General features: G+C 39.5%; 1 protein-coding gene across 5 annotated transcripts in view; it reads left to right on the forward strand.

Moving 5' to 3' along the window:
- The window catches only part of mllt10 (MLLT10 histone lysine methyltransferase DOT1L cofactor), a 272972-nt gene that overhangs the window by 173662 nt on the left and 71840 nt on the right, over positions 1–27470 (forward strand). For all 5 annotated transcript variants that reach the window (XR_013889342.1, XM_080211105.1, XM_080211106.1 and 2 more), the window contains one exon: positions 24315–24432. Coding sequence is in view for 4 of the 5 variants with exons in the window: in XM_080211105.1 (XP_080067231.1) it covers positions 24315–24432 (118 nt within the window). In the remaining variant the exon portion in view is untranslated. The remainder of the gene's footprint in view (positions 1–24314; positions 24433–27470) is intronic.

The following is a 27470-nucleotide window of genomic DNA, read 5'->3' on the forward strand; positions in this document are numbered from 1 at the left end:
TTTGGCTAACTAAATATTATTCATAAATTCTAAGAAATTAATCATGCTTCACATTCTCAGCCTTCCACACGGTTACAACTCTGAATATCATGCCCAAGCCAGGGCTTATGGGATAAGCTTCAAGTAGTGAATGAAACTCTTCTGTTCGGTACAGGAGGGAGACAAAGCAGGAAACGACAGACCAGCTAGCTTAACATCTGTCATAGTGAAAATGCCTGGAGGTTATAGCGAGGTACTTAGAAGATTTCAATGCAGTCCAACAGAGTCAGTGTGGTTTTGTGAAAGGGAAATGTTTGACTAATTTATTGGAGCTCTTTGAAGAAGTAACGAGCAACATGGATAAAGGGGAACTTTTTGATGTGATGTGCTTTGCTTTCCAGAAAGCATTTGACAAATGGTTATTCTTAGTATCAGTGGTTATTACATAAAATAAAAGCTCATGGTGTGGGGGGGTAACTGTTATCATGGATAGAGGATTGGATATCCAACAGGATGCCAAATAGTTAGTCGAATAGGGTTATTTTTGGGGTGGCAATAAATAACGAGCGGGGTGCTATGGGATTAGTGTTTGAGCCTGAATTAACAATTTATCTTGATTTGGACAAAGGCACTGAATGCAAGGATGCTAGTTTTTCTGATGACGCAAGGATGGGTAGAAAAGTAAATTGTCAAGAGTCTGCAAAGGCATATAGATAGGTAGGTTAAGTGACTGGGGACAAAGTTGGCATGTGGACTATTATATGGGGAAATGTGAATTTGTCCACTTTGTCGGGATGAATAGAAAAGTGTTAAAGGGAAAAACACTGCTGTCCCCTTCAGCTCCAAGCAGTTCTGAAAAATGAAACATAGTCGTAGAGGTTTACAGAATGGCCCTTCGGCCCAACTTGTCCATGCCACCCTTTTTTTTTAAAACCCCTAAGCTAATTCCAATTGCCCACATTTGGCTCATATCTCTCTCTACCCTTCGTACCCATGTAACTATCTAAATGTTTTTTAAAAGACAAAATTGTACCCGCCTCTACTATTAGCTCTGGAAGCTTGTTCCAGACATTCACTGCCCTCTGTGTGAAAAAATTGCCCCTCTGAACACTTCTATATCTCTCCCCTCTCATCATAATCCTATGCCCTTTAGTTTTAGACTCCTACCTTTGGGAAAAGATGTTGACTGTCAGGCTGATCTATGCCCCTCATTATTTTATAGACCTCTTTAAGATCACCCCTCAGCCTCCTACACTCCAGCGTCTCCTTACAACTCAATCCATCAAGTCCCGGTAGCACCCTAGTAAATCTTTTCTGCACTCTTTCTAATTTAATATCCTTTCTATAATAGGGTGACCAGAATTGCACACAGTATTCTAAGTGTGGCCTTACCAATGTCTTGTACAATCTTAACAAGACATTTCAACTCCTGTATTCAATGTTCTGATCGATGAAACCAAGTATGTTAAATGTCGTCTTCACCACTCTGCCCACCTGTGACTTCACTTTCAAGGAACTATGAACATATACCCCTGCTTTGTTCTGTAACACTCTCCAACGCCCTACCATTAACGAAGTAAGACCTACCATGGTTCAGTCTACCAAAATACATCACCTCACATTTGTCTAATTAAACTCCATCTGCCATTCGTCAGCCCACTGGCCCAATTGATCAAGATCCTGTTGCAACTGTACTTCTCTGTGAAAACATAGCTATTCCTAGCCATGTGATCTTACTTGTCAATCATTCTCCATCAAGCTTTACTCTGCCATCCCAGGGGACACTGAAACTACATTCATTCAGGTTCACACCAACGTGATGTCAGTTATACTGCTTCAGTGACAATAAAGGACATCGGCTACAGACAACACAACTCCAACAAAATCCCAGGGATTGCTAAAACACCCTGCAAAGCAACATGATTAAAACACATTTCATAAAGGCACGGTATTGTCACAAAAAGGAATATATTTAAGTGGCGAGAGATTGCAGAATTAGGGTGCCCAGAGGGATCTGGGTGTCCTGGTACATGAATCACAAAAAAAGTTAATATGCAGGTACTACAAGTGATTAGGAAGAAGGCAACTAGGATGTTTTTCCTTATTGTAAGGAAAATGTAATGAAAAAGTAGTAATGTTTTGTTATAGTTGTACAAATTATTGGTGAGACCACATCCAGAATACTGTGCAGTTTTGGTCCCTTTATTTAAGGAAGTACATAATTGCATTAGAAATTATTTGAAGAAGGTTCACTTGATTGATTCCTGGAATGAGGGAGTTATGCTATGATGGCAGGCTGGGTTTGTATCCACTTGAGTTTAGCAGAACAAGAGGCAACCTGTTGAAACATCGAAGATCCTGAGGGGACTTGACAGTGGATGGTGAAACACTGTTTCTTTTGTGGGAAGGACTAGAACTCGGGGATATAGTTGGAAAATGTGGGGCTCTCATTCTTTTTGTGGACAATGAGGTGATGGAACTCTCTTCCACAGAGAGCAGTGGAGGCAGGGTTATTGAACATTTTTAAGGCTGAGTCAGATGATTCTTGATTGACTAGGGACTCTAGGGGAGGAAGGAAAGTGGAGTTGAGGCCATAAATCAGGCATGAAGTTACTGAATGCAGAACACATTTGAGGGGCCAAGTGGCCTACTCCTGCACCTCATCCGTATGTTTGTATGTAAAACCTTTGATTAAGTTATTAAAAATCAATTAATTTGGTAAAGGTAATTATACTATTGTGAAACATTTTGTTTTTTGCATGCTCTATTTTGTTTAAAGTAATACTTTAAACTGAGGAAATTTCAATTACTGAGAAGAAATCAGCAAAGAATATTTTTCAGAAAGCATTTGGATAACTTAAGGTGTAAAGATAATATACCGCCACCTAGTGACTTGAGGGAACTTTTCAGTGGTCAGTATTGTGATTTACCTTTAGGATTCCCATTGCATTGGCAGTTTGCAGTGGTATAAATAAAGACTAAATCACAATTAACATCAAAAATGTTTAACATAAAGTATGCACAATTCAATTTTTAAAGATTTTACACAATTTAACTGTATGTATATATTATATATAGTCCATGCACAGATACCTATTTCTTTGCTCTTGATGGATCTTGAGATACTTATATTTGGCACTTTCAGAAAATAAACAAGATGCTTAATAAGTCAAGAGAAGGATGAATGAGAAGTGTTAGTGATTAGTTTGGGTAACATTTGGGGCCAGTGGAATGCAATAATCAACATAACAACGCAAGTTGCAGTACTTAATTCAGAGTATGTAATTGTGGCGAGAATGTTTTTATTTATCTTTATTGCCAATGCAAAGCACATAGACACAGTATTAAAAACAGGAAGGGCAGCAACATCACCCACTACACATACCAGTTGCTTACAGAGTTTAAGATAAACGCTGACATCCCAACTCAAAAAGGATGCACTTCGAACTCAAAACATTTTTTGCCAGCCGTACTGCCTGAGTCATGTGATTCGTAAACTTCAGATTATTTGTAATAGTCACACCCAATCCTTCACAACTGTTGAATGTGCTAAAGACTACCCATTGATATTATACTGTGAATTAGGATTATTGTGGCTGAAATGGAGAATTGAAAAGTTTGCCACATTGAAGATGTGAAGTACGCTGTTGATAATGTGAGTGTCTTTCAAAACCCTGAAGGATAATTTGAAACACACTTAGTTGGTGTGTATTTGTTTGGATTGTGAGGAACGATGTACAACCTAGTAGGACCCAGTCTGGTTGTTGTGTAAATGATTAATAGAGTATTTATTCAAGTAAAAGAAAATAAAAATACAGACTGATGTACACTATCACATCTAAGTATTTTAATAACTAATAACTAGTTTTATCCAAAATTACCTCTTATTCCCAAAATATAGCCATGTTCCCTGAACTCCAGACATCACTTTTCCCCAATAACATCCATTTCAGTAACTCTAAAATCAAAGCCAGTTTACGGTTACCACACAGTGCAGCTTAGAATACCAAGGCTCGGAAATGTCTTTTCCTGGCTCAGCAAAGGTACAAAACTGAGACCTTTTGAGGAGAATATCTGCAATCTACTGTGCTCTGAAGGTTAGATGGAACAGTCATCTCTGGCTCTGATCACAGATGAAACTGCCCTATCTGGCTGTTGGATAGAAACCAAATTCCCCTTCCCCAATGAGGGTGTTTGCAATTATATTGTTGATCAACTTTGCTATCCCACCATGACTGTCTTATGTCCCAAATTCCTTGCATTTAGAAGTTATCATAACCCAACTGATCTTTGGTAAACAGTGTTTCTGATCTGGCAATTTGCACCTCAGTTTCTCTAAATGCTTGTTACTAGGTAAATCACATCTCAATATTCATCCAGACAATTGCTAATCTCGTTTCTTGCTTGTTATTTTTGTTTTCATCTCAAATTCACTGTTAACCTCATTAACTTAGAAATTCCTAATAAATGTAAGTTGCCACTTCTTGGACCACTACATCATGGTAGAGAAGTGCATTTGAGAGCCCTAGATTATTTTTCTTAACTTCCAAATAAATTTTAAAGTAATCCACATATTTCAAAATATTATCCTGAATCAGGCCATCAATGCCAATATAAGCCACAAGTAAAAGAGGCTTCAAGACGCTTTCTTGAGGGACTGCAGACATCATGTTTTGGATTTCCTAATTGTCTATTAACAGGGACCATTTCCACGTGGACCAATGAAAATGATTTTATCCAATGATAAAGAATTATTGGCACGTGGTGAAAGGGTACTCCATATGATCATTGAGTGTGTACTGTGTGTTACATAAAATATACAGGGGGAAAAAAAAATCCATTCTTCCTTGCCAATCTGTGCTGAAATGTATACTCTACGCAAGTCTCCTGTTCCATTTACCTCTTCTCAGCTTTTCAGCATATAACATTTTTTCTTGTTCTCATTTTTTTTAAAGCAAATAAGCTATTCATCATCCATGCTTCAATTGAATTTCCTTTATATCCCGATTAAATTTATAGGTGTTGTTTGTATTTATTTATGGCTCCTAGTTCTCCCAGAAGGAGATGTTCTTTGTTTATCCTGTTCATACTTTTAAGGATGTCTTTTAGGTCACCGTTGAGTCTTTTCTTTTCCAAAGAAAATAGTCCCATTCTGTTCAATATTTCCCAATAGCTGTAACCATCTCATCCTGTTCTTGTAAAGTTTTTTTTGCACTTTCTCCAGTGCTTATGTATGGAGGCCAGAAGTATGCACAGTCTTATTTTAAGTGCAGCATGACCAGCAACCTATGTATTCAGCATAACTTCTTTAGTTTTGAATTCTATACCCCATAAATAAATCCCAGTGCTTCGTTAGCATTTTAAATTTCTTTACTGACCAGTTCCAGTGATGTTTATTTTACCTATTGATTCACCTATATCCCCAGATTACTTTGCTTTTCTGCATTCACCTTTTATATGTTTTGTTTATATTTTTTGCCATGGAAGTGCATCACCTCAAATTTACCAATGCCAATGGTCATTTTACCTTTTAACAACCAGTACTGGGAAGATCAGCTGAAGGGGAGAGAAAAGTCCAGATAATGGTGTAAAACAGATGCTACCGTATCCAATATGACAAGTGACAAACATTCCAAACTAAATATGTACCATCCAACATATTGGGAAAGCAGACTGGAGGCTGCCATCAAAAGATTTTTAAAGTTTATGCTGTTCCTTATTGTTTCATGACAATGGCAAAGACCATTCCTTCCTGATTGTTCCATTTGAAGCAACTTCTAGGAAAATCTCCAATCATATTGATGAAGCTGTTGATTCAGTGGGTGGTATGGTGGCACGGTGGTTAGCATTGTTGCCTCACAGTGGCAGGGGCCTGAGTTTGATTCTCGGCTTGGGTCACTGTCTGTGTGAAGATTGCACATTCTCCCCGTGTCTGTGTAGGTTTCCTCCGGGTGCCCCGGTTTGCTCCCACAGTCTGAAAGTTATATAGTTAGGTGCATTGGCCATGCTAAATTTTCCCTCAAGTATTCCCAAACAGGCGCTGGAGTGGGGATTTTCGTAGTAACTTCATTGCAGTGTTAATATAAGCCTACTTGTGACACTAATAAATAAACTTTCATTGTATTCACCTGCTTCCTGGGGCAAAGAAAATGTAATTTTCCAGCAGCTTCAGTACAGTATGTTCATCGCTGGATATCCTGTCATTCAGCTACCAGGACAAAGTATCTTCCTGTTCAGTTAGATATGAATGGCTCCATGACACAATTCAAAGAAGACTTCTCATGTTTTTATCAATATTTATTTCTCAATTAACGGATCATTTATTTAATTTGCTCCTTATGGAACCTCTCAAGTGTGTAAATTGTATCCCATATTCACGTACTTTAACAGCAGTGAGTACGTATCCAAGCCTATGAAGGAATTTGGACATAGAACGTAGAACATTACAGCGCAGTACAGGCCCTTCAGCCCTCGATGTTGTGCCGATCAGTGGAAACCAATCTAATGACCCTCTAACCTAAACTATTCCAATGTTATCTATATGCCTATCCGCTGACCATTTGAATGCCCTTAAAGTTGGCGAGTCCACAACTGCTGCAGGCAGGGCATTCCGCGCCCTCACCACCCTCTGAGTACAGAGGGTGGTGACATCCTGAGTATGTGAAGAGTTAGAAATAAATGCAAGCTTTTAGCTTGTAACAATAGCTACCTCTTTTTACATAAGACTAGGGACTTAGGAACACAGGACTAGCCATTTGGCCCTTTTGAGTTTGCTCCACCATTCAAAAAGATCATGGCTGATCTGGCTGTGGTCTCAACTCCACTTCCGCTATTTTCTGCAGAAGAGAATTCCACATATTAAAATAATTTTCAGGGAAAATGTTTCTCCTCATCTGCCTTAAAAGGGAACCCCTTATTCTTGAAGTGTATACCCTAGTTCTAATCTCCCTCACAAAGAGAAGCATCTTCCTTTATCTACCGTATTCTCTCAGGATCTTATGTGATTCAGTAAGAGTTCATCTCATTCTTATATGTACTGTAGATGTAGGGCCAACTTGTTCAACCTTTCTTTGTAAAATAAGCCCTTTCGTCCCAGGAATGATTTGAACTTCTCTGAACTGCTTCTAATGCAAATGTAGCCCTTTTCAGATAAGGAGACCAAGGTTGTACACATTACTCTAGATGCTCTACAGCTGCCGTAAACTTTGCTTTTATGTTCCTTCCCCTGTCTGAAGACCAAGGCCAGAAATTCCATGGTGCTTTTTTTTTTGAAGGTAGTCTAGATCTTGGTGTTTACATTTGAATTTGGTACGGGTGAGCACAAGATGTTTCACTTCAGGTATGATTCAAGTGACCCACTAGGAAGCTTTTAACAAGCAAAGTTTATTTAAGAACTCCAGTTAAAATATCATAAGCTTCAGCATAACTTCTACCAATTAGAAAAATCAAACATGATATAATAGCTAGCTACTTATGATGTTCTAAGTCAAACAACATCCCACAAATGTAGACCCTTTGCTAGACTTGGCATTGGAAGCAAGTGTGCCGATTTGTTACATGATTTTGCAGCTTTTTAAATGCCTGCTATGAATTGGTTCTGTGAAAGTTGGATCAGTTTGTTGAGACTTCCCAATCCTGGTCCAAAAAACAGATGATGTAGAGCTGCCAGCGTTGGACTGAAGTAAACACAGTAAGAAGTCTCACAACACCAGGTTAGAGTCCAACCAGTTTATTTAAATAAACTGGTTGGACTCTAACCTGGTGTTGAGATTTCTTAGTGTGACTACCAAAAAGCAGAGACAGAGACACTGCCTGCCTTCACCAACTTCTATCAGCAACTCACAGATGGCAGAATTTCCAACTCCAGAGAGAGGGGAAAACGAGAGAGACTGTTTTCTTTCTCAAATTCAAAAAGCAACTGAGAAAATTGAAATTGAAACCTTAGACTTTTCCGTGTGGAGGAAAACTGTCAACAGACATCACCTGACCTGTCAATCACACTCCACCCTGCAATTCCAAAAGGATATAAAACGCAAGACACTGCATTAGTCTATATTAAAAATAAACATGATGTCCATTATATTGCTTCACTAACAATTGGGGACACAGGCTGCAGACAAATGGTGCCAAAATAAAATGCTAGGGCCTGCTTGAAAAACCTTCAGAGAAACATTCTTAAAGACATACTATCATTACACCTGAAATAAAGAACATTCCATTTGATTTCCTAATCACTATTTCAGCCTTCACTTCTCCAGCCTCTCTTTGCAATGTGTCTTGTATTATCAGTACTTTTATCAACTTTCCTGTCTCAATTCTTAAAATTTTACAACTCCTTGATGCTCTTTTCCATTCATTCTCTTTTTTTTGAAATTTATGTGTCCACTTTTAATTCAGGGTTCATGAGCTGAGATAAGATGGGCATTGCTGGCTAGGCTAACAGTTATTGCCCTAATTTGAATCCCTGATTGCCTGTCAGAAGTTGCTGGTGAGTTGTCTTCTTAAACTGCTGCTGATCATATAGTGTAGATATTCGCACAGTGCCACAGCTGTTAGGTTCCAGGATTTTAATCCAGCGATAACGAAGGAATGGCAATATAGTTCCAAGTCAGAATGATGTGTGACTTGGCGGGGAACTTGCAGTTTCTTATGTATCTGCTGCCCTTGCCCTTCTCGGTGGTAGAGGTCACAGGTTTGCAAGTTGCAGATGAAAGAGCCTTGGTCAGTTGCATCTTGTGGATATAACACATGTTTAAGGTAGCAGCTGATGTGCCAATGAAGAGCTGCTTTGCCCTGGGTGGTGTTGAACTTCTTGAATGTTGTTGGAACTGCACTCATTCAAGCAAGCGGAGAGCACTCTGGCATGTTCCTGACTTTTGCCTTGTAATTGGCGGTGGACCAGCTTTGTGCAGTTGCAAGGAAAGTTACTAGATGAGAAATTCTCTGCCTTTGACCTGTTCTTGTAACCACGTACTGAAATCAAGACAATGATGAATCTTAAAACTTTTCAGTGCTGGATGAGGCCATCACATACCTGCCACAGTGTGAAAGAACAAGCCACTTTCACCTTTTCTTTTCACTTTTGATATACTTGACCATTCTCTATTAAAAGCCACTATAGCCTGGCCACCATCTTGGCCTGAACCATAGTGTTTGCAAACTTTGCATTCTGTTTGACCTGGGCCTGAATTAGTGACCCCATATCATTACTAAGACCTTCTTAATGTTGCCCATTCCTGACCCTGTATTAACCTGTCTGCTGCTGACAGCCCCATCCAGGTTTTTGTTACCGCCAGCTTTGACTATTCCAGTTCTCCTCTGACTGTCCTCTCCTCATCAACCCGCCATAAAGTTCAACATATTGAAAATCCTGCCGTCCATATTATAACTAATAAGTCCCACCATTTGCTCCATAACTTCAGCTGTAGGATTCACTGCAATTTCCTCCCTAAATCTCTGCATTTTCACCATTCCTCCTCTTACAGGAATTCTTAAAACCTCTCATTGACCAAACATTTGGTTACTGGTCATAATGTCTTCTCTTTTAACCATGTCAGTTTCTGTGTAATTACACTGCAATGTCCATCCACTCAGTCAGGCACAATATAAATGCAAGGTATAATTGTTGTAATTTGCTTCTACCTCCTATTTACATGAGGGTGCTCTATACATAATTTTCTGCCCATTTGTTATCATTTTGCTGACCAGTGGAATTGTTGCCTTTTATGGAATCCATTCCTCATCTTAAACATCAAATCTCTGATATGCTAATGAAAAGCAGTCGCATTTTTTCATCTTTCCTCATATCTAAAGTGACTCATAATGCATCATCTTAGTGGAGGTCTTGCACAACCTGTTGAGCAATTGATACCTTCCTAAAGAAAGGCACCTAAAACTGGAAAAATTTAAAGTTTAGTGTCACAAGTAGGCTTACGTTAACACTGCAATGAAGTTACTGTGAAAGTCTCCTAAATACACCCAGGGAGAATTTAGCATGACCAGTGCACCTAACCAGTATGTCTTTAGGACTGTGGGAGGAAACTGGAGCACCCGGAGGAAACCCATGCAGACACAGAGAGAAAGTGCAGACTTTGCACAGACAGTGACCCACATCGGGAATTGAACCTGGGTCCTTGGTACTGAGGCAGCAATGCTAATCACGCTGCCACTATGCTGTTGCCCAACAAATAATTTTGCACAGGTCTATTAATTTTTGCACAAATTTTGAGTTTGTCAATAGTTGGAATGAACATAAATCAAATGGCAACAGAGGAGGAAGTAACCTAGTGGATGTGTCACTGGACAAATAAGCCAGAGACATGGGCTAATGCTATCTGCGCATGTTCAAATCCGACCAGGCAGCCGGTGGAATTTAAATTCAGTTAATAAAATCTGGAATTGAAAACTGGTCTCAGTAATGGCAACCATGGAACTGTCATCAGTTGTTGTTATAATCCATCTGGTTCACTGATGTCTTTTAGGGAAGGAAATTTGCCGTCCTTACCTGTTCTGACCTACATGTGGGTCTGCAGTCACATTTGGTTGACTCTTAACCACTCCCTAAAATGGCATAGCAAGCCACTCTGTCCAAAGTGTGCAGTTTTGTCTCCCTACCTAAAAACAAGATATACTTGCCATAAAGGGAATGCAGCGGAGGTTTGCTGGGCTGATACTGGGGTTGATCAAACTGCTTTGAGAAGAGATTGGTTCAACTGGGCCTTTATTCACTAGGGTTTAGAAGGATGAGCGAAGATCTGTTAGTAACATATAAAATTCAAACAGAGCTCTACAGACCAATGAGGGGAGGATGTTTTCCTTGGTTGGATCATTTAGAACCAGAGGACACTGTCACAGGATATGGGGTAGACCATTTAGGACTGAGATAAGAAAAGATTTCTTCACTCAAAGGAAAGTGAACCTGTGGGATTCTCTACTCCAGAAGGCTGTGGAGGCCACGTCAGTAAATGTATCCAAGAAATACATCATGTTTTAAATTCTAATGGCATCAGGAGATATGGCATTAAGACCGAGGATCAGCCATAATCATATTGATTGGTGGAGCAGGTTCAAAGGGTCAAAGAGCCACAGAGGTTTACAGCATGGAAACAGGCCCTTTGGCCAACTTGTCCATGCTGCCCTTTTTTGAAAAACCCCTAAGCTAATCCCAGTTGCCCGCATTTGGCCCATATCCCTCTATACCCACAGTACCCATGTAACTATCTGAAGATAAAATTGTACCTGCTTCCATTACTACCTCTGGCGGCTTGTTCCAGACACACACCACCCTCTTGTGTGGAAAAAATTACCCGTCTGGACACTTTTGTATCTCTCCCGTCTCACCTTAAACCTACGCTCTCAAGTATTAGACTCCCCTACCTTTGGGAAAAGATATTGATTGTCTATTTTGGCTATGCCCCTCATTATTTTATAGACCTCTATAATGTCACACCTCAGCCTCCTACACCCCAGAGAACAAGTCCCAGTCTATTCAACCTCTCCTTATAACTCAATCCATAAAGTCCTGGTAGCATCCTAGTAAATCTTTTCTGCACTGAAATGGTCTGACAGGGGAATTAAGGGTTATGGGGAGAAAGCGGGAAAGTGGAACTGATCCACTTCAGATCAGCCATGATCTTATTGAATGGCGGGGCAGGCTTGAAGGGCTAGATGGCCTACTCCTGCTCCTATTTCTTATGTTCTTATGCACTCTTTCTAGTTTAATACTATTCTTTCTATAATAGGGTGACCAGAATGGCACACAATATTCCAAGTGTGGCCTTACCAATGTCTTGTACAACTTCACAAGACGTCCCAACTCCAGTATTCAGTGTTCTGACTGATGAAACCAAGCATGCCGAATGCCGCCTTCACCACTCTGTCCACCTGTAACTCCACTTTCAAGGAGCTATGAACATGTACCCCTAGATTTCTTGGTTCTGTAACTCTCCCCAGTGCCCGACCATTAACTGAGTAAGTCCTGCCCTGATTCATTCTACCAAAATGCATTACCTCTCATTTGTCTAAAATGCATTACCTTGCATTTGTCTAAATTTGTCAAATGGACTATTCCTGCTCCTGCTTCCCATGTTTCTAAGGCAATCAGGGATGGCAGACAAATGATAGCTTTGCTAATGACACCCACATTCCATGAAATAATTTTTCAAAAAGTGCAAATTAAAAAATAATTAAGCAGCCTTAAAATAAGAAGTTTAGAATTCAACTTTTCTTTGCAACATTCTGTGGGTATAAAATTACTAACATCCTCCTGCTTTTAAATATTTGCACATCTGAGCCTCTCTATCCAAATCTCAGTAGGTCTGGCAGCATCTGTAAGGAGAGACAAGAGCTGAAGGTTCGAGTCCAGATGATCCTATGTCAAAGCTAAATGACGTAATGAGCTTCTATGTCCCCATACTTCTTTATTCATTTAAAAGTTTTACTGTTTAGTGTGTACTTTATTATTGCTCTGAAAATGTAACACCGTATGAAATCTCATTTGATAATCCCTGTACATAGACCCATACATCCCTTATGAATACACCATTATTTCTGGTGTTCGCTTAGTTAAATTTGTCTGACACATCATTTTAAATCTGTGCTGGCTGCCTGGTTAACTTAATTAAATTGAGAATGGACCTGGTGCTTTTCCTGTTTGAGTTCTACAATTTTTTTCCTTACTACTTCCTTTTCTATAGTTATCTTGCCTAATAGTTTCACCATTTTTTCTTTTATTCTTACTACCATAGACTTCTGTTATTACTGAGGCAAAATACTTGTATACTTCATAAGATTTTGTTGCTCACCACTATTTGACCCTGTTCTTTACTACTTAAATATATTTATAATATCATTAACTACTTTTCTTTGTTCATACTCAACTTTCTAATCCTCTTTTACCATTGCTCAATATTTTCTTCTTTGTTATTCCTTGGGTTTGTTATTTGCCTCTATTTGAATTTCATTTTGCGTTAAATTTGTCTCTTTAAGATGTTCCATGTATTGATATGCTGTTTTTATTAATGTATACTCAGTTCGTAAGCTAAACATCTGTGTCTGTATGACCATTGCCCATGCAGACTCTTAATCTAATCCATTGTTCCTGTAGAAGTTCTTCCCACCTCCAGTTTTTCAATCTGCCTTACAATCTCTAGGCAGTTGATGTAGTGCTAATCACTCAGTCTTTTCTGATTTGCCTTTCTTATCTTTTATTTTGTTCAGTCTGGTATCATCCTACATGTACACAAAAATGCATAAAACATGTTTAGTACTTTCCTAGTAGACTAAAATTGTCCCAGGTTGGGCTTCTGAATTGTGCTGAAGTAGCTGATCTCAGCTTGGGCTATAGTGAAGGTTATAGCTTGCATTTTCTTTTCCCAGATTAAGATTAGAAAAGAAAACGCAAGCTAAGATTCTTGCTCCTGATCACAATTCATTGACTCTGAATGGAAGGTGTACTCATGAATATGGTATCAAGCTTTGCTATAATGCACCACCAATATGATTAAATAGCCGCCAGCACTTGTTGTCTTGATTTACATCAGAAGCATGATCAATTTCAAAAGGTCTACATGTGTGGCTTTGAAATCAAACATTTGGAAAATTGACAGTGAAAGTGCAGTGATCACCAAAAACGCAAATCAAATTGATGTCCAACCTAGCATTAATACCTTTATCTTTTTCTGATAAATGGTCATATTTTAGCTGAATGAATTCAAAGCTTGATTTACCAATTTATTTTTCAGCCAAACTGATTCGGCATCTAATTCATTTATTGTTTGCATCATCTGTTGTACCATTACCCCCTAGTGTTATATATCTGCCTGTTGAAATACTTTGATCCTTCTACAGCGCTAAAATGTCTTTTAACTTTTCTGCATTTAAAAGGAATTGTAGATTTAAACAGGTATAATATTTCATTGCAGACTGATTCTAGACAAATGTGTTTTAGTTGAGGTGGGTATTGATGAACTATGATCCAAGGAGGGTGTAAAGTGCTACATATTGCATCTGGTTGTTCAGCCCTTCCTTGTCACTCTATGAATGAAAGAAAATTCAGTCATGGTTTACCAAAATCTAAACCCTCCCCCTTCTTTATGTAAGTCCTTCTGTGGGCATTTCTGCATTAGGCTAAACAATGGCACTGAATATGTTAAGCCCCTAACAATTAGGGAGCAGTTTGGGGCATTGAATAATGTCGAATGATGCAATTGAACCTGACAGCTTCAACAGTCAGCCCTACTCATGGGACCTTAAAGTTGTTCACACTTGGTTTCATCTCTCATCACACGCTGGGTATTAAAACCCTGCTGGTGGGGAGTTCGGTAAGAAATTGGGCTGGTTGTCAGGAGACCCTGCTTAGCGTATAACTTGTATGGGACATTGGCTAAAAGAAAAATTGTTTCTTTTTTTTTGCATTAACTGTCAGTTTTTGTTTTCTGTTGATGCATTTATTTTTCTCCAAAAAATGATTAATTGTATTTAGTGCCTTAAATATTTATATTTACAAACATCTGGAATTTCTGAATTTACTATTGTAATTTAAATAAAAGGTAATTTTTGGAAATATAAGCCAAAGTTCTCAGTATGCAGCAAGCTTGTCAATATCTAAAGGAAAAAAAATAACATTTTGAGTGTCAATCTTCATCAAAACATTCCTTTCTATAGGTACGGATCAACCTACTATGTATTCACAGGATATTCTGGGGTTTGTAAATATATTTTCAATTAAACCAGTAAAATAAAGAGATACTTACTTTTGGTGCTGATACACAACCACAATATTTTTAACCCAAAAGACTGGGAAGCTGCTGGAATATATATTCATCAGAATTAGATTTTCTTATGATGCTTCCTGAGTGACTGATATCATGCATGAGATTTAGATGGTCCAAATTTAGTACACTTTTAAAATCCTGTTGAAGAAAAATCCAGCAGCCTTTACAACATCTCCAATAATCTGAGCAACTCCATTAATGCTTTCTCTCGGGAACACTGCAGAATTTGTGATGTCATCAGGAATCCTCCAGCTTGCATCAGGTTTCAACATGTGAAAGCCCTAGAGATTGTATTTGTAAATTACTGACTTAAATTGATATAGGCAAACTATTAAAAGAAAACCTTTGGTTTCTGAGATGGGTTCTTAAAAATTCAGGTCTGGCCTTTTGATTAAATGATACTACCTAATCAGTAAGCATTCTTTCAGTTCTTTGATGTCTGCCTTTTTGAGCTTAGTTAACATGTCACTGGAGATTGACTCGCTTTTCCAAATATTTCGTACGTGACAAGAGTCCACTAAAATTCTTTTGCTGCATGTTATCAGATAAATGTACACTGCTGCCTCTTCTGGTGGCGAGCAGTTTTAGCAAACCATTTAATGTCTATCTGGAATTTCTTGAAAATTGTTCCTTCAAAAAACAAATTTTGTAGTATTTTTGGTGTTGAAGCTTAAATTTTAAATGTGTATGGGAATTGAAGAAAGAGACATTAGCTCTTTAAAGCTTTCAACCAAATTATTTGCATTACAAACATCAGTAAATGAACTGTCTCTTGGCTGTTTTACATTTGTCTAATTCTGATTCCGGTGAAGAAATGTCATTATAATTTTATTAATACAATTGTTATATTTACTAAATAAATTATACTCTTAAGCATGTCCTAGTTGATTCCATGTTTTAAGAAAACATTTAATTTGATCGTTTTTAAACAACTTTGCATTCTGTGCACATTTATTTGAGCAGCAATACAAATTAATGTCTAGAAAGTGTTCTTCCAATTATAAGTCAATTTATAACAAAATATCCCTGTTGGTTGTGGTTATTGAAATGTTTTTGTTAAATGAAGTTGACTCTTAGTATTTCTAATCTTCACTTTGACCAGTAAATGACCAAATATTACCCAAACTCCCAATTTTCCATGTGTAATATCTTTTGCTTGCAAACGTATTTGAGAGAGAAACTTGGAATCTTCTGCTTGGAGGTAGAGATTCCAGTTAAATCCATGTGTAGATTTGATGTAATTGATAGAATTACCAATTTGCTTTTGTAAACTAGGACCAATATTTGCATGGGGAGCTCAGTAAGAAATTGGATTGTCAGAAGACCCTGCTTAGCGCATTTGTGTTGCGAATTTCAGATCTTACAGCAAGGAACTTTCTTTTCATCGAACCAATTGTGTATATTGTATTCTTCTACTGTAATAGATCCATTTGGTTGTCAATTATACTTTAACAACATTACTCCTAAAAGATTTGCTAAGTAATACTCCTTTTCTTGCTATCCATAATCTGTTAATGAGCAACAGTATTTTCTCACTGCTATTGTTTGCATTCTCTGGAAAGCCTCAAATTCCAGATGAGCAGTGAATGTAATTGAAGTAATAGAGCCTGTAAAATAAGAAGATAAAAGGGTTGGATTTTCATGGTGGTTCAGAGGCAAATGTGATGACAATTTTGCACTACTATTACTGCCAGCATATTTGCTGCCTCTCTTCTATTTAATAGGTTGCTGCTTTAATGTTGGGAGGGGTTGTGTGTATGATGGCTGCCAGTGATAGGTAGTCAACTACAGTGCTGATTGAGGGCGCTTTTCTGACACCAGCAGGCAGGCCCCATTCTGAGACCAGGTCAGGCTGATGGATGAAGGCGGCCTCCTGGTGGCAGGCCAGGGTAACCAGCAAGACTTTTATTCCCATCAATGTTGTTGGCTTGGCAGCTGTAGCCATTTTTTCTTTATAAAGATTGGAAAGACTTCAGAGGGCACCTCTATCTTGAGGATCCTCCAGTGATGGATGGTCTCCTATAGGTCCTTCAGACTCAGGTGCCCATCTACCTTCCTTAATTGGACAGGATTCCAATATCTTTTTCTGGGTCCCACCACCAGTATTTGTGACTTCTTGACATGCATTTCATCCTAACAATGGGATTGCATCTTGGGAACACAAGTCCTGCCCAAAGACTTGATATTGCTAAATAGATCAAACAAAAAATAACTTGGGAAAGAAGGAAAAACAGTGGAATAACTCAGAGAATAAATGGATATAAAACAAACGAAAATACTGATAAATTGTATTTGAGAATGAAGAAAAAGTACATATATATGCAAAAGCTAAGAAGAGAACACCACAGGATCTAATAAAATACATAGCCACCTTTTGTTGCTGAAAATATGTGGAAAATTTAGAAGGTTATTGTGTAACCAGTTAAACAAAATGCTTTAAGACATGAAATGTTTGTAGTGTTGATTCTTTTAAAACATTTTCTTCAAAGTTTACATCAAAATAAGTATACTCTAATGCAGAGGTTTATAGAAATTTTGTTGTGATCGTATCGGTAGTGACTTGTCTGCCTCTTCTGTTCCAAGTAGTACTTTTGTAGTATGTCTGTCTCTAGTCACACTTTAATATCACAATCTCACTTTATATTCACCACTTAATACAAGCAACTTCAGAGCCTGGGTAAATGCATGAAAGGAAAAGCATTTTTTCACTGAACTGGATTATGCAAGAATTTGGCCAGCAATAGCTGCTTGATGTAAGGGTTCATTTTTGCTTGTTTGGCTTAAGTCCCAGTAGAGGCCTTCAGAATTGTGATTTGCAACATGAATGAATACAAACTTTGGAAGAGCTCACTACTAGTAGTGTTGGCTGACTGCCAAAATTACAGTTACTCAGATGGGGTCATGGTGGAGCTGTGATTTATCGTTTAGTCTTACATTGTGAAAAACACATACTTGCGATGCCTTTTTGATTCAACATCCAATTTCATCAGAAAAGGAAGTAATGGAATGATTTTTGATTTGCTAATGATTCAGCAGAGCAAAGGAAATGTAGGTTTTAGTAGCTGAACTAGAGTTGGAAGTCGGACCTTCTGACCTCTGCAGACAGCCTGTGATGTGGAAGACTTGAGCATTTGTGAGACATCTGTTATCTACCTGACCTTATTTCGTAAATGGTTTAATAAGATTAAATAATTAGTAGGATTACCACACGGTCATCATGCTGCTAAAGTCCCAGTATTTGTGACCAGGCTGCACACATGGGGTATGCATGAAAACTGGAAACCATTATTACATACTTTGCAAGTGATTGAATGAGGTGACCTTTCAGCTTTAGAATTGTAATTGATCGAACTGTTTAGAAAAATGTTAGGACTACAAACTTAGGGTAATTCCCGCAAGATTAATTTTCTTAAAAAGTGTTCAGGTTTTGTGCTGTAGAAAAGGATGAAGCTCAATAAATTTGCATTTTGGAAATTTGTATTATTTTTCCAACAGCTAGTTTGCATGAGATTTTTCTGCCCTCCTGCTCTGAAGATGAACAAAAGCAACATCAGTACTTCGCCTAGGTGATCGTTCTGTGTGGGACAGAGTGATGGGTGTTCACAAGCTATTTCAACGTAGGAATATTATGCCAAACTAGTCAAGGCCCTGACTTGCCTGTGTCAACCTATTTGAGTGCTGCTTCTACCAGCTTTGCAGTGATAGATGGAACAGGCATCCTTAAATCATTTTTTTCCTCATGAGCACGAAACAATTGCACATTAGCATCTACTGCTAGCCTGCTTGAGATCAACTAGGTTAGCTCAGGTCAGAATATTAAGCCTGTGATTTTTCCTTGTCCCTACAGCTTACACCATATGTCAAATTATTTATCTAATGAGCAATGTAATTTTTGAGCTTATTTTCTGTAACTAATCATGCTACTTATATGTCATAATATTTTTAAGATGCCCATGTGAAATTGGCCAAAGAAAGTTTTTTTTTTAGTTATGTTGACAGGGTGAAAGGGCTGTTGCATTACATTCCAGCAGCCCACCACCATTGTAGCCAGGCAGAATTCAGGCACAAGATGCTGCCAATCCATACAGGAAACAGCATGTAACATAGCCATCTGCAATTTCAACTGCAGGAATTGGGAGGCCAGCAGGGTGCCAAAGCTGTTATATGATAGGAAGCAGCAGAGTGGCTTGAAGAGGCCAAGCGTAAATATTTAAAAAAAAGAATTTCTCATCAGTGGACTTTCCCAGCCTTGACATTTTCTCTACCTTGGAGTACCTGCATCTGTTTGGTACAGCAGGCAGTAAAGAAGGCAAATGTATGTTGGCCTTTGTAGTGAGAGAAGTTGAGTATAGGAATAGGGATGTTTTACTGCAGTTGTATATGGTGTTGGTGAGGCCACACCTGTACTATTTATGCAGTTTAGTGTCCTTATCTGAGGAAGAATGTCCTTGCTATATAGAGGTGGTACAGCAAAGGCTTACCACGCTGATTCCTGGGGTGGCAGGTCTGCCATATGAAGAGTGACAAAGTTGGTTAGGATAATATTCACTGGACTTTTAAAGGAGTGAACGGGGATGTCATAGAAACATATAAATTCTAACAAGGTTAGACAGGGAAGATTCAGAAAAAATATTCCCGGTGGTGGTGGTCCAGAATTAGGGGTCATAGTTTGAGGGTGCGGGGAAATTTCTTCTCCCAGAGAGTTAAGGCCAAAATGTTGTCTGATTTCAAGAAGAAATTAGATGTAGTTCATGGGGCCAAAGGGATCAAGGGATATGGGGAGAAGAGGGGACCAGATATTGAATTTGATGATCAACGTGAGCATAATGAATGGCAGAGCAGGCTCAAGGGCCGAATAGCCTACTCCTGTTTCTACAGTTTGCAACTGCCTTGCAGCACTAATCTTATGTCATGGACATTTGCGTTCCCACATCTTGTTGGCCTTGCTACTGCTCCTACCAATTTCCACCAGGAGTCAATTCAGAAAAATTTAAATGATGGCTGATAATTGAAACAGTTTGGTACATACACTCAGCTTTCTAGAGGGGGTTTTCTGCTTGCCATGCACCATGTCCACCATAAATGCAGTAGAGTTAATATTGAGGCTATAAAATTAATTACACGACTGCTGATCACCTAACTTCCTTTTCTGGCTTCCGTGTTAAACGTTATTTAAACAATTCTCTTTCTTCAGGGTTATTCCTACTGCTGTAAATCTGATGTCATCACCCCTCCTCAACAAACCAATCCTTGATCCCTCTGCCCTTGCAAACTGCAGTTCCATCTCCAAAGTTTGTGAATGCGTTTTCGCCTGCCAAATCCATTCTGATTTTCTTCCCCACAATTTCATATTTAAATCCCTCCACTGGGAGCATAGCACTGAGCCATTGTTATCAATGTATACATTATATCCTGTATGGCTGACTGTCACCCTCTTCATCCTTCCAGACTTGTCTGCAGCTTTTGACACACGTGATGACACCATCCTCCTCCAACACCTCTCCATTGTCATCCAGGTGGCTTGGTCTGCTCTCATGTGGTTCCATTCCTATCCATATAATTGTAACCAGACAATACTTTGCATTGACTTCTCTTCCTGTTATTGCACCATTACCTCTCATGAATGTCAAGGATCAATTCTTAGTCCCCTCCTGTTTCTTATATTTCACCTCCTTGGTGACATCAGGCAACATTATTTTTCACATGTATATTGAGGTCACCTAACTATTGCAGGGTGGCATGGTGGCACAGTGGTTAGCACTGCTGCCTCACAGCACCAGGGACCCTGGTTCGATTCCTGGCTTGGGTCACTGTGTGGAGTCTGCACATTCTCCCCATGTCTGTGTGGGTTTCCTCCCACAGTCTGAAAGGCATGTGGTTAGATGCTTTGGCCATGCTAAATTCTCCCTCAGCATACCTGAACAGATGACAGAGTGTGGCGACTAGGGGATTTTCACAGTAACTTGATTAGTGTTAATGTAAGCCTACTTTTGATATTAATAAATACATTTTTAACTTTAAAACTTTAATACCATTCTATTGAATCCTTCACTATTGCTAAATTATCAGACACCTTATCCAACTTCCAGTACTGGATAAGCAGAAATTTCCTCAAATATTGAAACACCTGAAACCATTGACTTTGGTTCCTGCTCCAAAGTCTACTGCCTAGTCCACCCCACTCCTTGGTAGAAACCAGAGGTTAACCTGAGTCACAGCCTTGGTGTCACATTTAACCCTGAGATAAGTTTCCAACCTCATACTCGTGCTTTCTCAGAGATCATCTATTTCCACCTCTATAACATTGCTTAACTTTATTGTCTCAGCTCATCTGTTGCTGAAACCTTCTTCTGTGCCTTCATTTTTTCTAGACTTTACTATTTGCACGCACTCAACAAACCTGGCTGGTTTCCCACATTCTATCCTCCATTCAATGGCGATCATGCTTCCCCTATACTTGCTGATCTACGTTGGCTGCTGTCCTGCTAATTTTAAAACTTTCATCCTTGTTTTCAAATCTCTCCATGGCCTTGTCCCCCTCTGTCGCCACAATCGCCTTCATCCTCTCAACTCTTTAAGATATCTTTGCCCTTCTGAGTCTGCCCTTCTCTGGATTCCAAATCCGAACTGTTTCACCGTTGTCTTAGTTGTCAGGTCTCGAGTCCTTGAGTACTTTTTCTGCACTTCTCTACTTGTTTACCTTACTTTCCCACTTTAACTCGCTTAAAACCTGCCTGTTTGCTTATGGTTTTCGTCATCTTGTCTAATATGTTCTTCTGGGGTCTCAATGTTTAATCACATTAAAGATGCTATATACATAAGAACATAAGAAATAGGAGCAGGAGTAGGCCATCTAGCCCCTCGAGCCTGCCCCGCGATTCAGCAAGATCATGGCTGATCTGTCGTGGCTCAGTTCCACATTCCTGCCCTCTCCCCATAACCCTTAATCCCCTTGCCTATCAACCCGCGTCTTAAAAATATTAAGTGAGGCAGCCTCCACCACTTCAACGGGCAGAGAATTCCAGAGATTCACCACCCTTTGAGTGAAGAAGTTCCTCCTCAACTCCGTTCTAAACTGCACCCCCCCCCTTTATCTTGAGGCTGTGCCCTCTAGTCCTACTGTCCTTTCTGAGCGGGAAGAGCCTCTCCACCTCTATCCTATCCATCCCATTCATCATCTTATATGTCTCAATGAGATCTCCCCTCGTTCTTCTAAACTCTAACGAGTACAAGCCTAGTTTATTCAGCCTCTCCTCATAGTTCAACCCCCTCAACTCCGGTATCAGCCTAGTAAACCTCCTCTACACTCCCTCCAATGCCAAAATATCCTTGCGTAAGTGCGGCGACCAAAACTGCACACAGTACTCCAGCTGCAGCCTCACCAGTGCCCTATACAGCTGCAGCAAGACCTCCCTACTTTTATATTCAATCCCCCTCGCTATGAAGGCCAGCATCCCATTTGCCTTCCTGACCACCTGCTGCACCTGCAGGCTGGGTTTTTGCGACTCATGCACAAGGACCCCAACCGAGGTCCCTCTGCACCGTCGCATGCTGCAGTTTTTTGCCATGTAAGTAATAGTCCTTCCTACCATTATTCCTACCAAAGTAAGTTGTTGTTGCATTTACCACTAACGGTAAAAATTTGCAGTACATTTTTTTCAGCCTCTGATTTTCCTCCTATGGAAATCTATAATATAGTTATATACTTTGGAGGAGACATGTTATTTTGAAGAATTTCATAGAATTGTACAATATGGAGGGCATTAAACTCATCTCGTTTGTTTTGGCTCTTTAAAAGAGAAATCCAATTAGTCCCATTATCACCCTTTTTTCGTTCTAGCTCTGCAAATGTATCCTTTTCAAGTGTATAACTAATTTTCCTATTGAAATTTGCTTCTATGAAGTATATTTCAGATTGCAAAAACTAATGTCTAAAAGAATTCTCAGTTCCCTCTCTGGATTTTTTTTGACCAATTACATTAAATTTCTGTTCTCTGCTTAATTCCTACCAATGGGAGCAGAGTGTCCCTAGTTACTTTATCAATACTCCTCAATGTTGAATGTATCCATTAGGTCACCCATAACTTCTCTGCTAAAAGGAGAGAGCAACCTAGTTTCTACAATCTCTCCACAATTGAAATTCCTTCTCCCTGAGTACCATGCTGGTAAATCTCCTGTGCACCATTTCCAAATCAGTATGTTGCTGCAAATCGGTAAATTGTACCCAATCTAATTCTATTTAAAATGGACTTGGAAGAGTATAATTATGAATAAGCAAGGTTTTCTATTTTGCATTCAAACTGTGCAGGTTACTGTAACTTCTTTCAATAGTGTTTTCTTCCCCTAAAACAATACAATTTCATACTCATTTGGACAAAAAAATGAAACCTCATTAACTGCACACTTTAAATGATAAAAGCAATTTTTCCCCAAATATTCTACTGTCCAAGTGCTGGAATCTGAGGTGGGGGGGGTTGGGCTTGTTGGTGGAGAAGCTAGCTAACTCAGCGCAGCAGGCAAATTGCAACTTAGTCATGCTCTTAGTTTTATATTATAGGCAAAGGAAACTGATTCCCTTGCTGTAGAGGATCTTTTAGTCTTATCGGGGTGAAAGTTTTGCAACACAAAGAATGGAGCAGTTAAATCCAGCAGTTAGTAAGATATATTGTTGCAGCAACATGCCTGTCAGTTTCACAATGCCTGGTAATCAGCAAATAAAAACACACATAGCCAAGTTCACTGACCATATACAGTCTTCTCAAATTGAATAAACATTGCAATAATTAAAAAATACGGCTGGCAAGGCCAAATGGTGTGGATCTCTGGGCAAGGTTCGTCAATTTTGTTTAAATGAACATTTTAGGATATTTAAAATTTGTATGAAGTTAATTTCTAGCTTAGAAATTGTTGAATAATAAGCTAAAGGCACCACCCACTGTAGCACCAAACAATCAAGGCTGTGGTTTTCATTTTTGCTCTGTGGTGATTTAATTGGTCTCCGTTAAGACAGCACTTGGGGTAAGGTAGGGAGCATAAAATGAACCATGATTTTCGCTCCTGATTGTTAGCTGCTGAAAAATATATAGTTGCATGAACAGAATTGGACTTTGCTATGTGGTGGAGCAGTCTTCTATCATTCATTAATTAGTGCATGAATCTAACAGCTAGAGGGCAGCCCGTAGCTATGGAATGATATCCTAACCAGTTAGAGAGGGAGGAATAAAGTTTATCTTAAAAAAAAATGTCAAACAGCATCAATTAATTTGCATCTCCATAATTAGGTGGGGCAAAAGAAAGGCTTGGGCAATTGATCTGATGGTTTTTTTTGTTACTATGCAGAAATACTGTCGACCTTCACAGAAGCATAATTGAAACTGGAAACACATTATGTAAACAAGAGTAGGCACAGACCTTTTTCTCTATTATTCTGTGATGCAGCTCTTTTTATTGATTTAATTTCACTTAACTGACAGCTTTAGATTTGCCAGTTACAAGTGATCTGTGTTTCAAACTCTTCCTTTTATGCACATTTCTAATTATGCTTTATTGCTTTCTTTGTAGGCAAATGCACTTCCGGGATCTTCTTTTAATCTTGCACCATCTCACATGTTTGGAAATCGATTAAATCCCAACTCAGCAATGGCAGCTCTTATTGCTCAGTCTGAGACCAATCAAGCAGGTAAGTTTGAACTGAAAGGAGCAGGAAGGGTATATGTGGCAATATATTTTAAATTTTAAGACACACTTTATTGCCGACTAGCTTTTTGCCTGAAATTGCTTACTGATTAATTTAATACTGCAGAAATTTAAAAAATATGCTAGATGTCAAATGGCCAGTCTTTACCAGTTTGATAGATAATCTTTTCAGAATCTTGAACAAATTTCAAGCGGTATGGTTCGACCTGAGATAGTGCTGGCGAGACCAACAGAGTTGCTGGGAATGGTATGGAATTTGTGGTGATGATTGTGGCTTTGGTCGTATGAGTGTTTAACTGGACTAACTTACGACTTACCAGACAAGCAGTTGAGGCAGTGGAGCTGGATGTCATAAGTATACTTCTGAAAGCTAACTCCTGAATGATACTGTGACGAGTAGCTATTCGATGCTGAAAACAAAGCAGTGGAGGTGCAGGATGGATTTTGAGTGGATGCCAGAGTTAACAATGCAGCAAAGGGAAAAAAGTCATTAACAGTATTCTGACTATGATTGGATATGTTAGAGTGGAACCAAGCAAGGGCAGTTCCACTGAGCTGGGGAACAGAGGCTAGGTATTGGCAGAGGATCATGTGGTTCATCATGTCAAATGCGTGCAAGGATGTTGGAGGAACGAAAATGCACCACAGTCATAGATGTAGACGCTATCAATTGATTACAACTATTACAGTGCTGTGAGAAGGCACAAAACAGATTGGTATCCAGAGAAGAAGAATGAATACAGATTTGGAAGAAGGCTTTTGTAGTCAGTGATAGGAAAGCAGTTTTGGAAGGTTCAAGATTTATTTTGTGTTCTGTAAACGGTGCCAGAAGAGAGCTAAATATTTACATGGGGTGAATTTGTAGACAACATGAAACAGGCAGGAGAGAAGTTAAAGAAAGGCACGGGTGCAGGCTGACTGCAAGGTGACAGGCTTGAATTGGAAGGCCAGGGGAAACTGTATAGAAGCTAAATGAATGGTCTCAAACTTAAAACAAAGAGGCCCAAGAACTCATAATACCTGGTTTTGACTTGAGGACTGAGGAACCATCGGTGAGAAACTTAAAGGAAAAAAGAGACAGATGTTTGTCTTTGCTCTTTAAGATGATCTTGGAGCAGTGGATGTTTTTAGAAGAAAAAGATGAGTCTTTAGAAAAGCAGCAACAGCCAAAATCATTGCACTGTAGTTGGTTCTGCTACAGAGGGGAGGAGTAAGGAAGATGGAAATGCAATAGTTGTAGGGGCTTCAATTGGAGAGTAATGAGTTGATTGGAGATAGTCAGCATGGTTTTGTGGCGGGTAGGCCGTGCCTTACTAACCTTATTGAGTTTTTTGAGAAAGTGACCAAAGAGGTGGATGGGGGTAAGGCAGTGGACGTGGTGTATATGGATTTTAGTAAGGCGTTTGATAAGGTTCACCATGGTAGGCTTCTGCACAAAATGCAGATGTATGGGATTGGGGGTGATCTAGGGAACTGGATTAGGAATTGGCTAGCGGATAGGAGACAGAGGGTAGTGGTTGACGGTAAATATTCATCATGGAGTTCGGTTACAAGTGGTGTGCCTCAGGGATCTGTGTTGGGGCCACTGCTGTTTGTGATTTTTATTAATGATCTGGATGAGGGTATAGTTGGGTGGATCAGTAAATTTGCTGATGACACCAAAGTCGGAGGTGTGGTAGATAGTGAGGAAGGGTGTCATAGTTTGCAGGAAGACTTAGGTTGCAGAGCTGGGCCGAGAGGTGGCGGATGGAGTTTAATGCAGAGAAATGTGAGGTAATTCACTTTGGTAGGAATAACAGATGTGTTGAGTATAGGGCTAACGGGAAAACTTTGAATAGTGTGGAGGAGCAGAGGGATCTAGGTGTATGTATACATAGATCCCTGAAAGTTGGGAATCAAGTAGATAAGGTTGTTAAGAAGGCATACAGTGTCTTGGCGTTTATTGGTAGGGGGATTGAATTTAGGAGTCGTAGCGTTATGTTGCAACTGTACACAACTCTGGTGCGGCCGCATTTGGAGTATTGTGTGCAGTTCTGGTCCCCACATTACAGGAAGGATGTGGAGGCTTTGGAGAGGGTGCAGAGGAGGTTTACCAGGATGTTGCCTGGTATGGAGGGGAGATCCTATGAGGAGAGGCTGAGGGATTTGGGGTTGTTTTCGCTGGAAAGAAGGCGGCTAAGAGGGGATCTTATTGAAACATATAAGTTGATTAGAGGTTTAGATAGGGTGGATAGTGATAGCCTTTTTCCTCTGATGGAAAAATTTAGCACGAGGGGGCATGGCTTTAAACTAAGGGGGGGTAGTTATAGGACAGATGTCAGGGGTAGGTTCTTTACCCAGAGGGTGGTGAGGGATTGGAATGCCCTGCCTGCTGCAGTTGTAAATGCGCCTAGTTTGGGGGCGTTTAAGAGGTCTGTGGACAGGTTTATGGACGAAAAGGGATTGGTTTAGGTTAGTGGGTCATTGTTGTTGTTTTTTTTTTAACTGGTCGGCGCAACATCGTGGGCCGAAGGGCCTGTTCTGCGCTGTAGTGTTCTATGTTCTATGTAAGGTGAACAGATGTGCATTTTTGTGGCTACAAACAACACTCCAGGATGGTTTGTTGCCTCTCTGGTGCTAGGTTCAAGGATGCCTTGGAGAGTTTACAGGTCATTCTGGAGTTGATAGAGTAGAAATGACAGGATGTATTGAATGAATATGTAACTGAAGAGATATTATGAGGGGAAGGGTTTCAGACTCGTGGGACCAATACAAACTAGGTGGATTCCACCTGGATAGAACTGGCAGTGATGTCCTAGGGCAAGTATTTGCTAGAGTGGTTGAGGAGGTTTCAAATTAAAATGGCAGGGATCTGGGAACTGATGCAAGGATACAGAGGAAGGAGAAACAAGGGTAAGAACAAAACTGAGAAAGACAAATAAGAAAAATGATGGGCGGAGAAATCAAGGGCCAGAATAAAATAGGGCCACAGAGAAAAATAATGAGAATGGGACAAGGAATGTTCAAAAGACAGCTCTTAAG

This window comes from Carcharhinus amblyrhynchos, chromosome 2 (assembly GCF_965287045.1).
Source record: "Carcharhinus amblyrhynchos chromosome 2, sCarAmb.v2.hapA, whole genome shotgun sequence".
Lineage (NCBI taxonomy): Eukaryota > Metazoa > Chordata > Chondrichthyes > Carcharhiniformes > Carcharhinidae > Carcharhinus > Carcharhinus amblyrhynchos.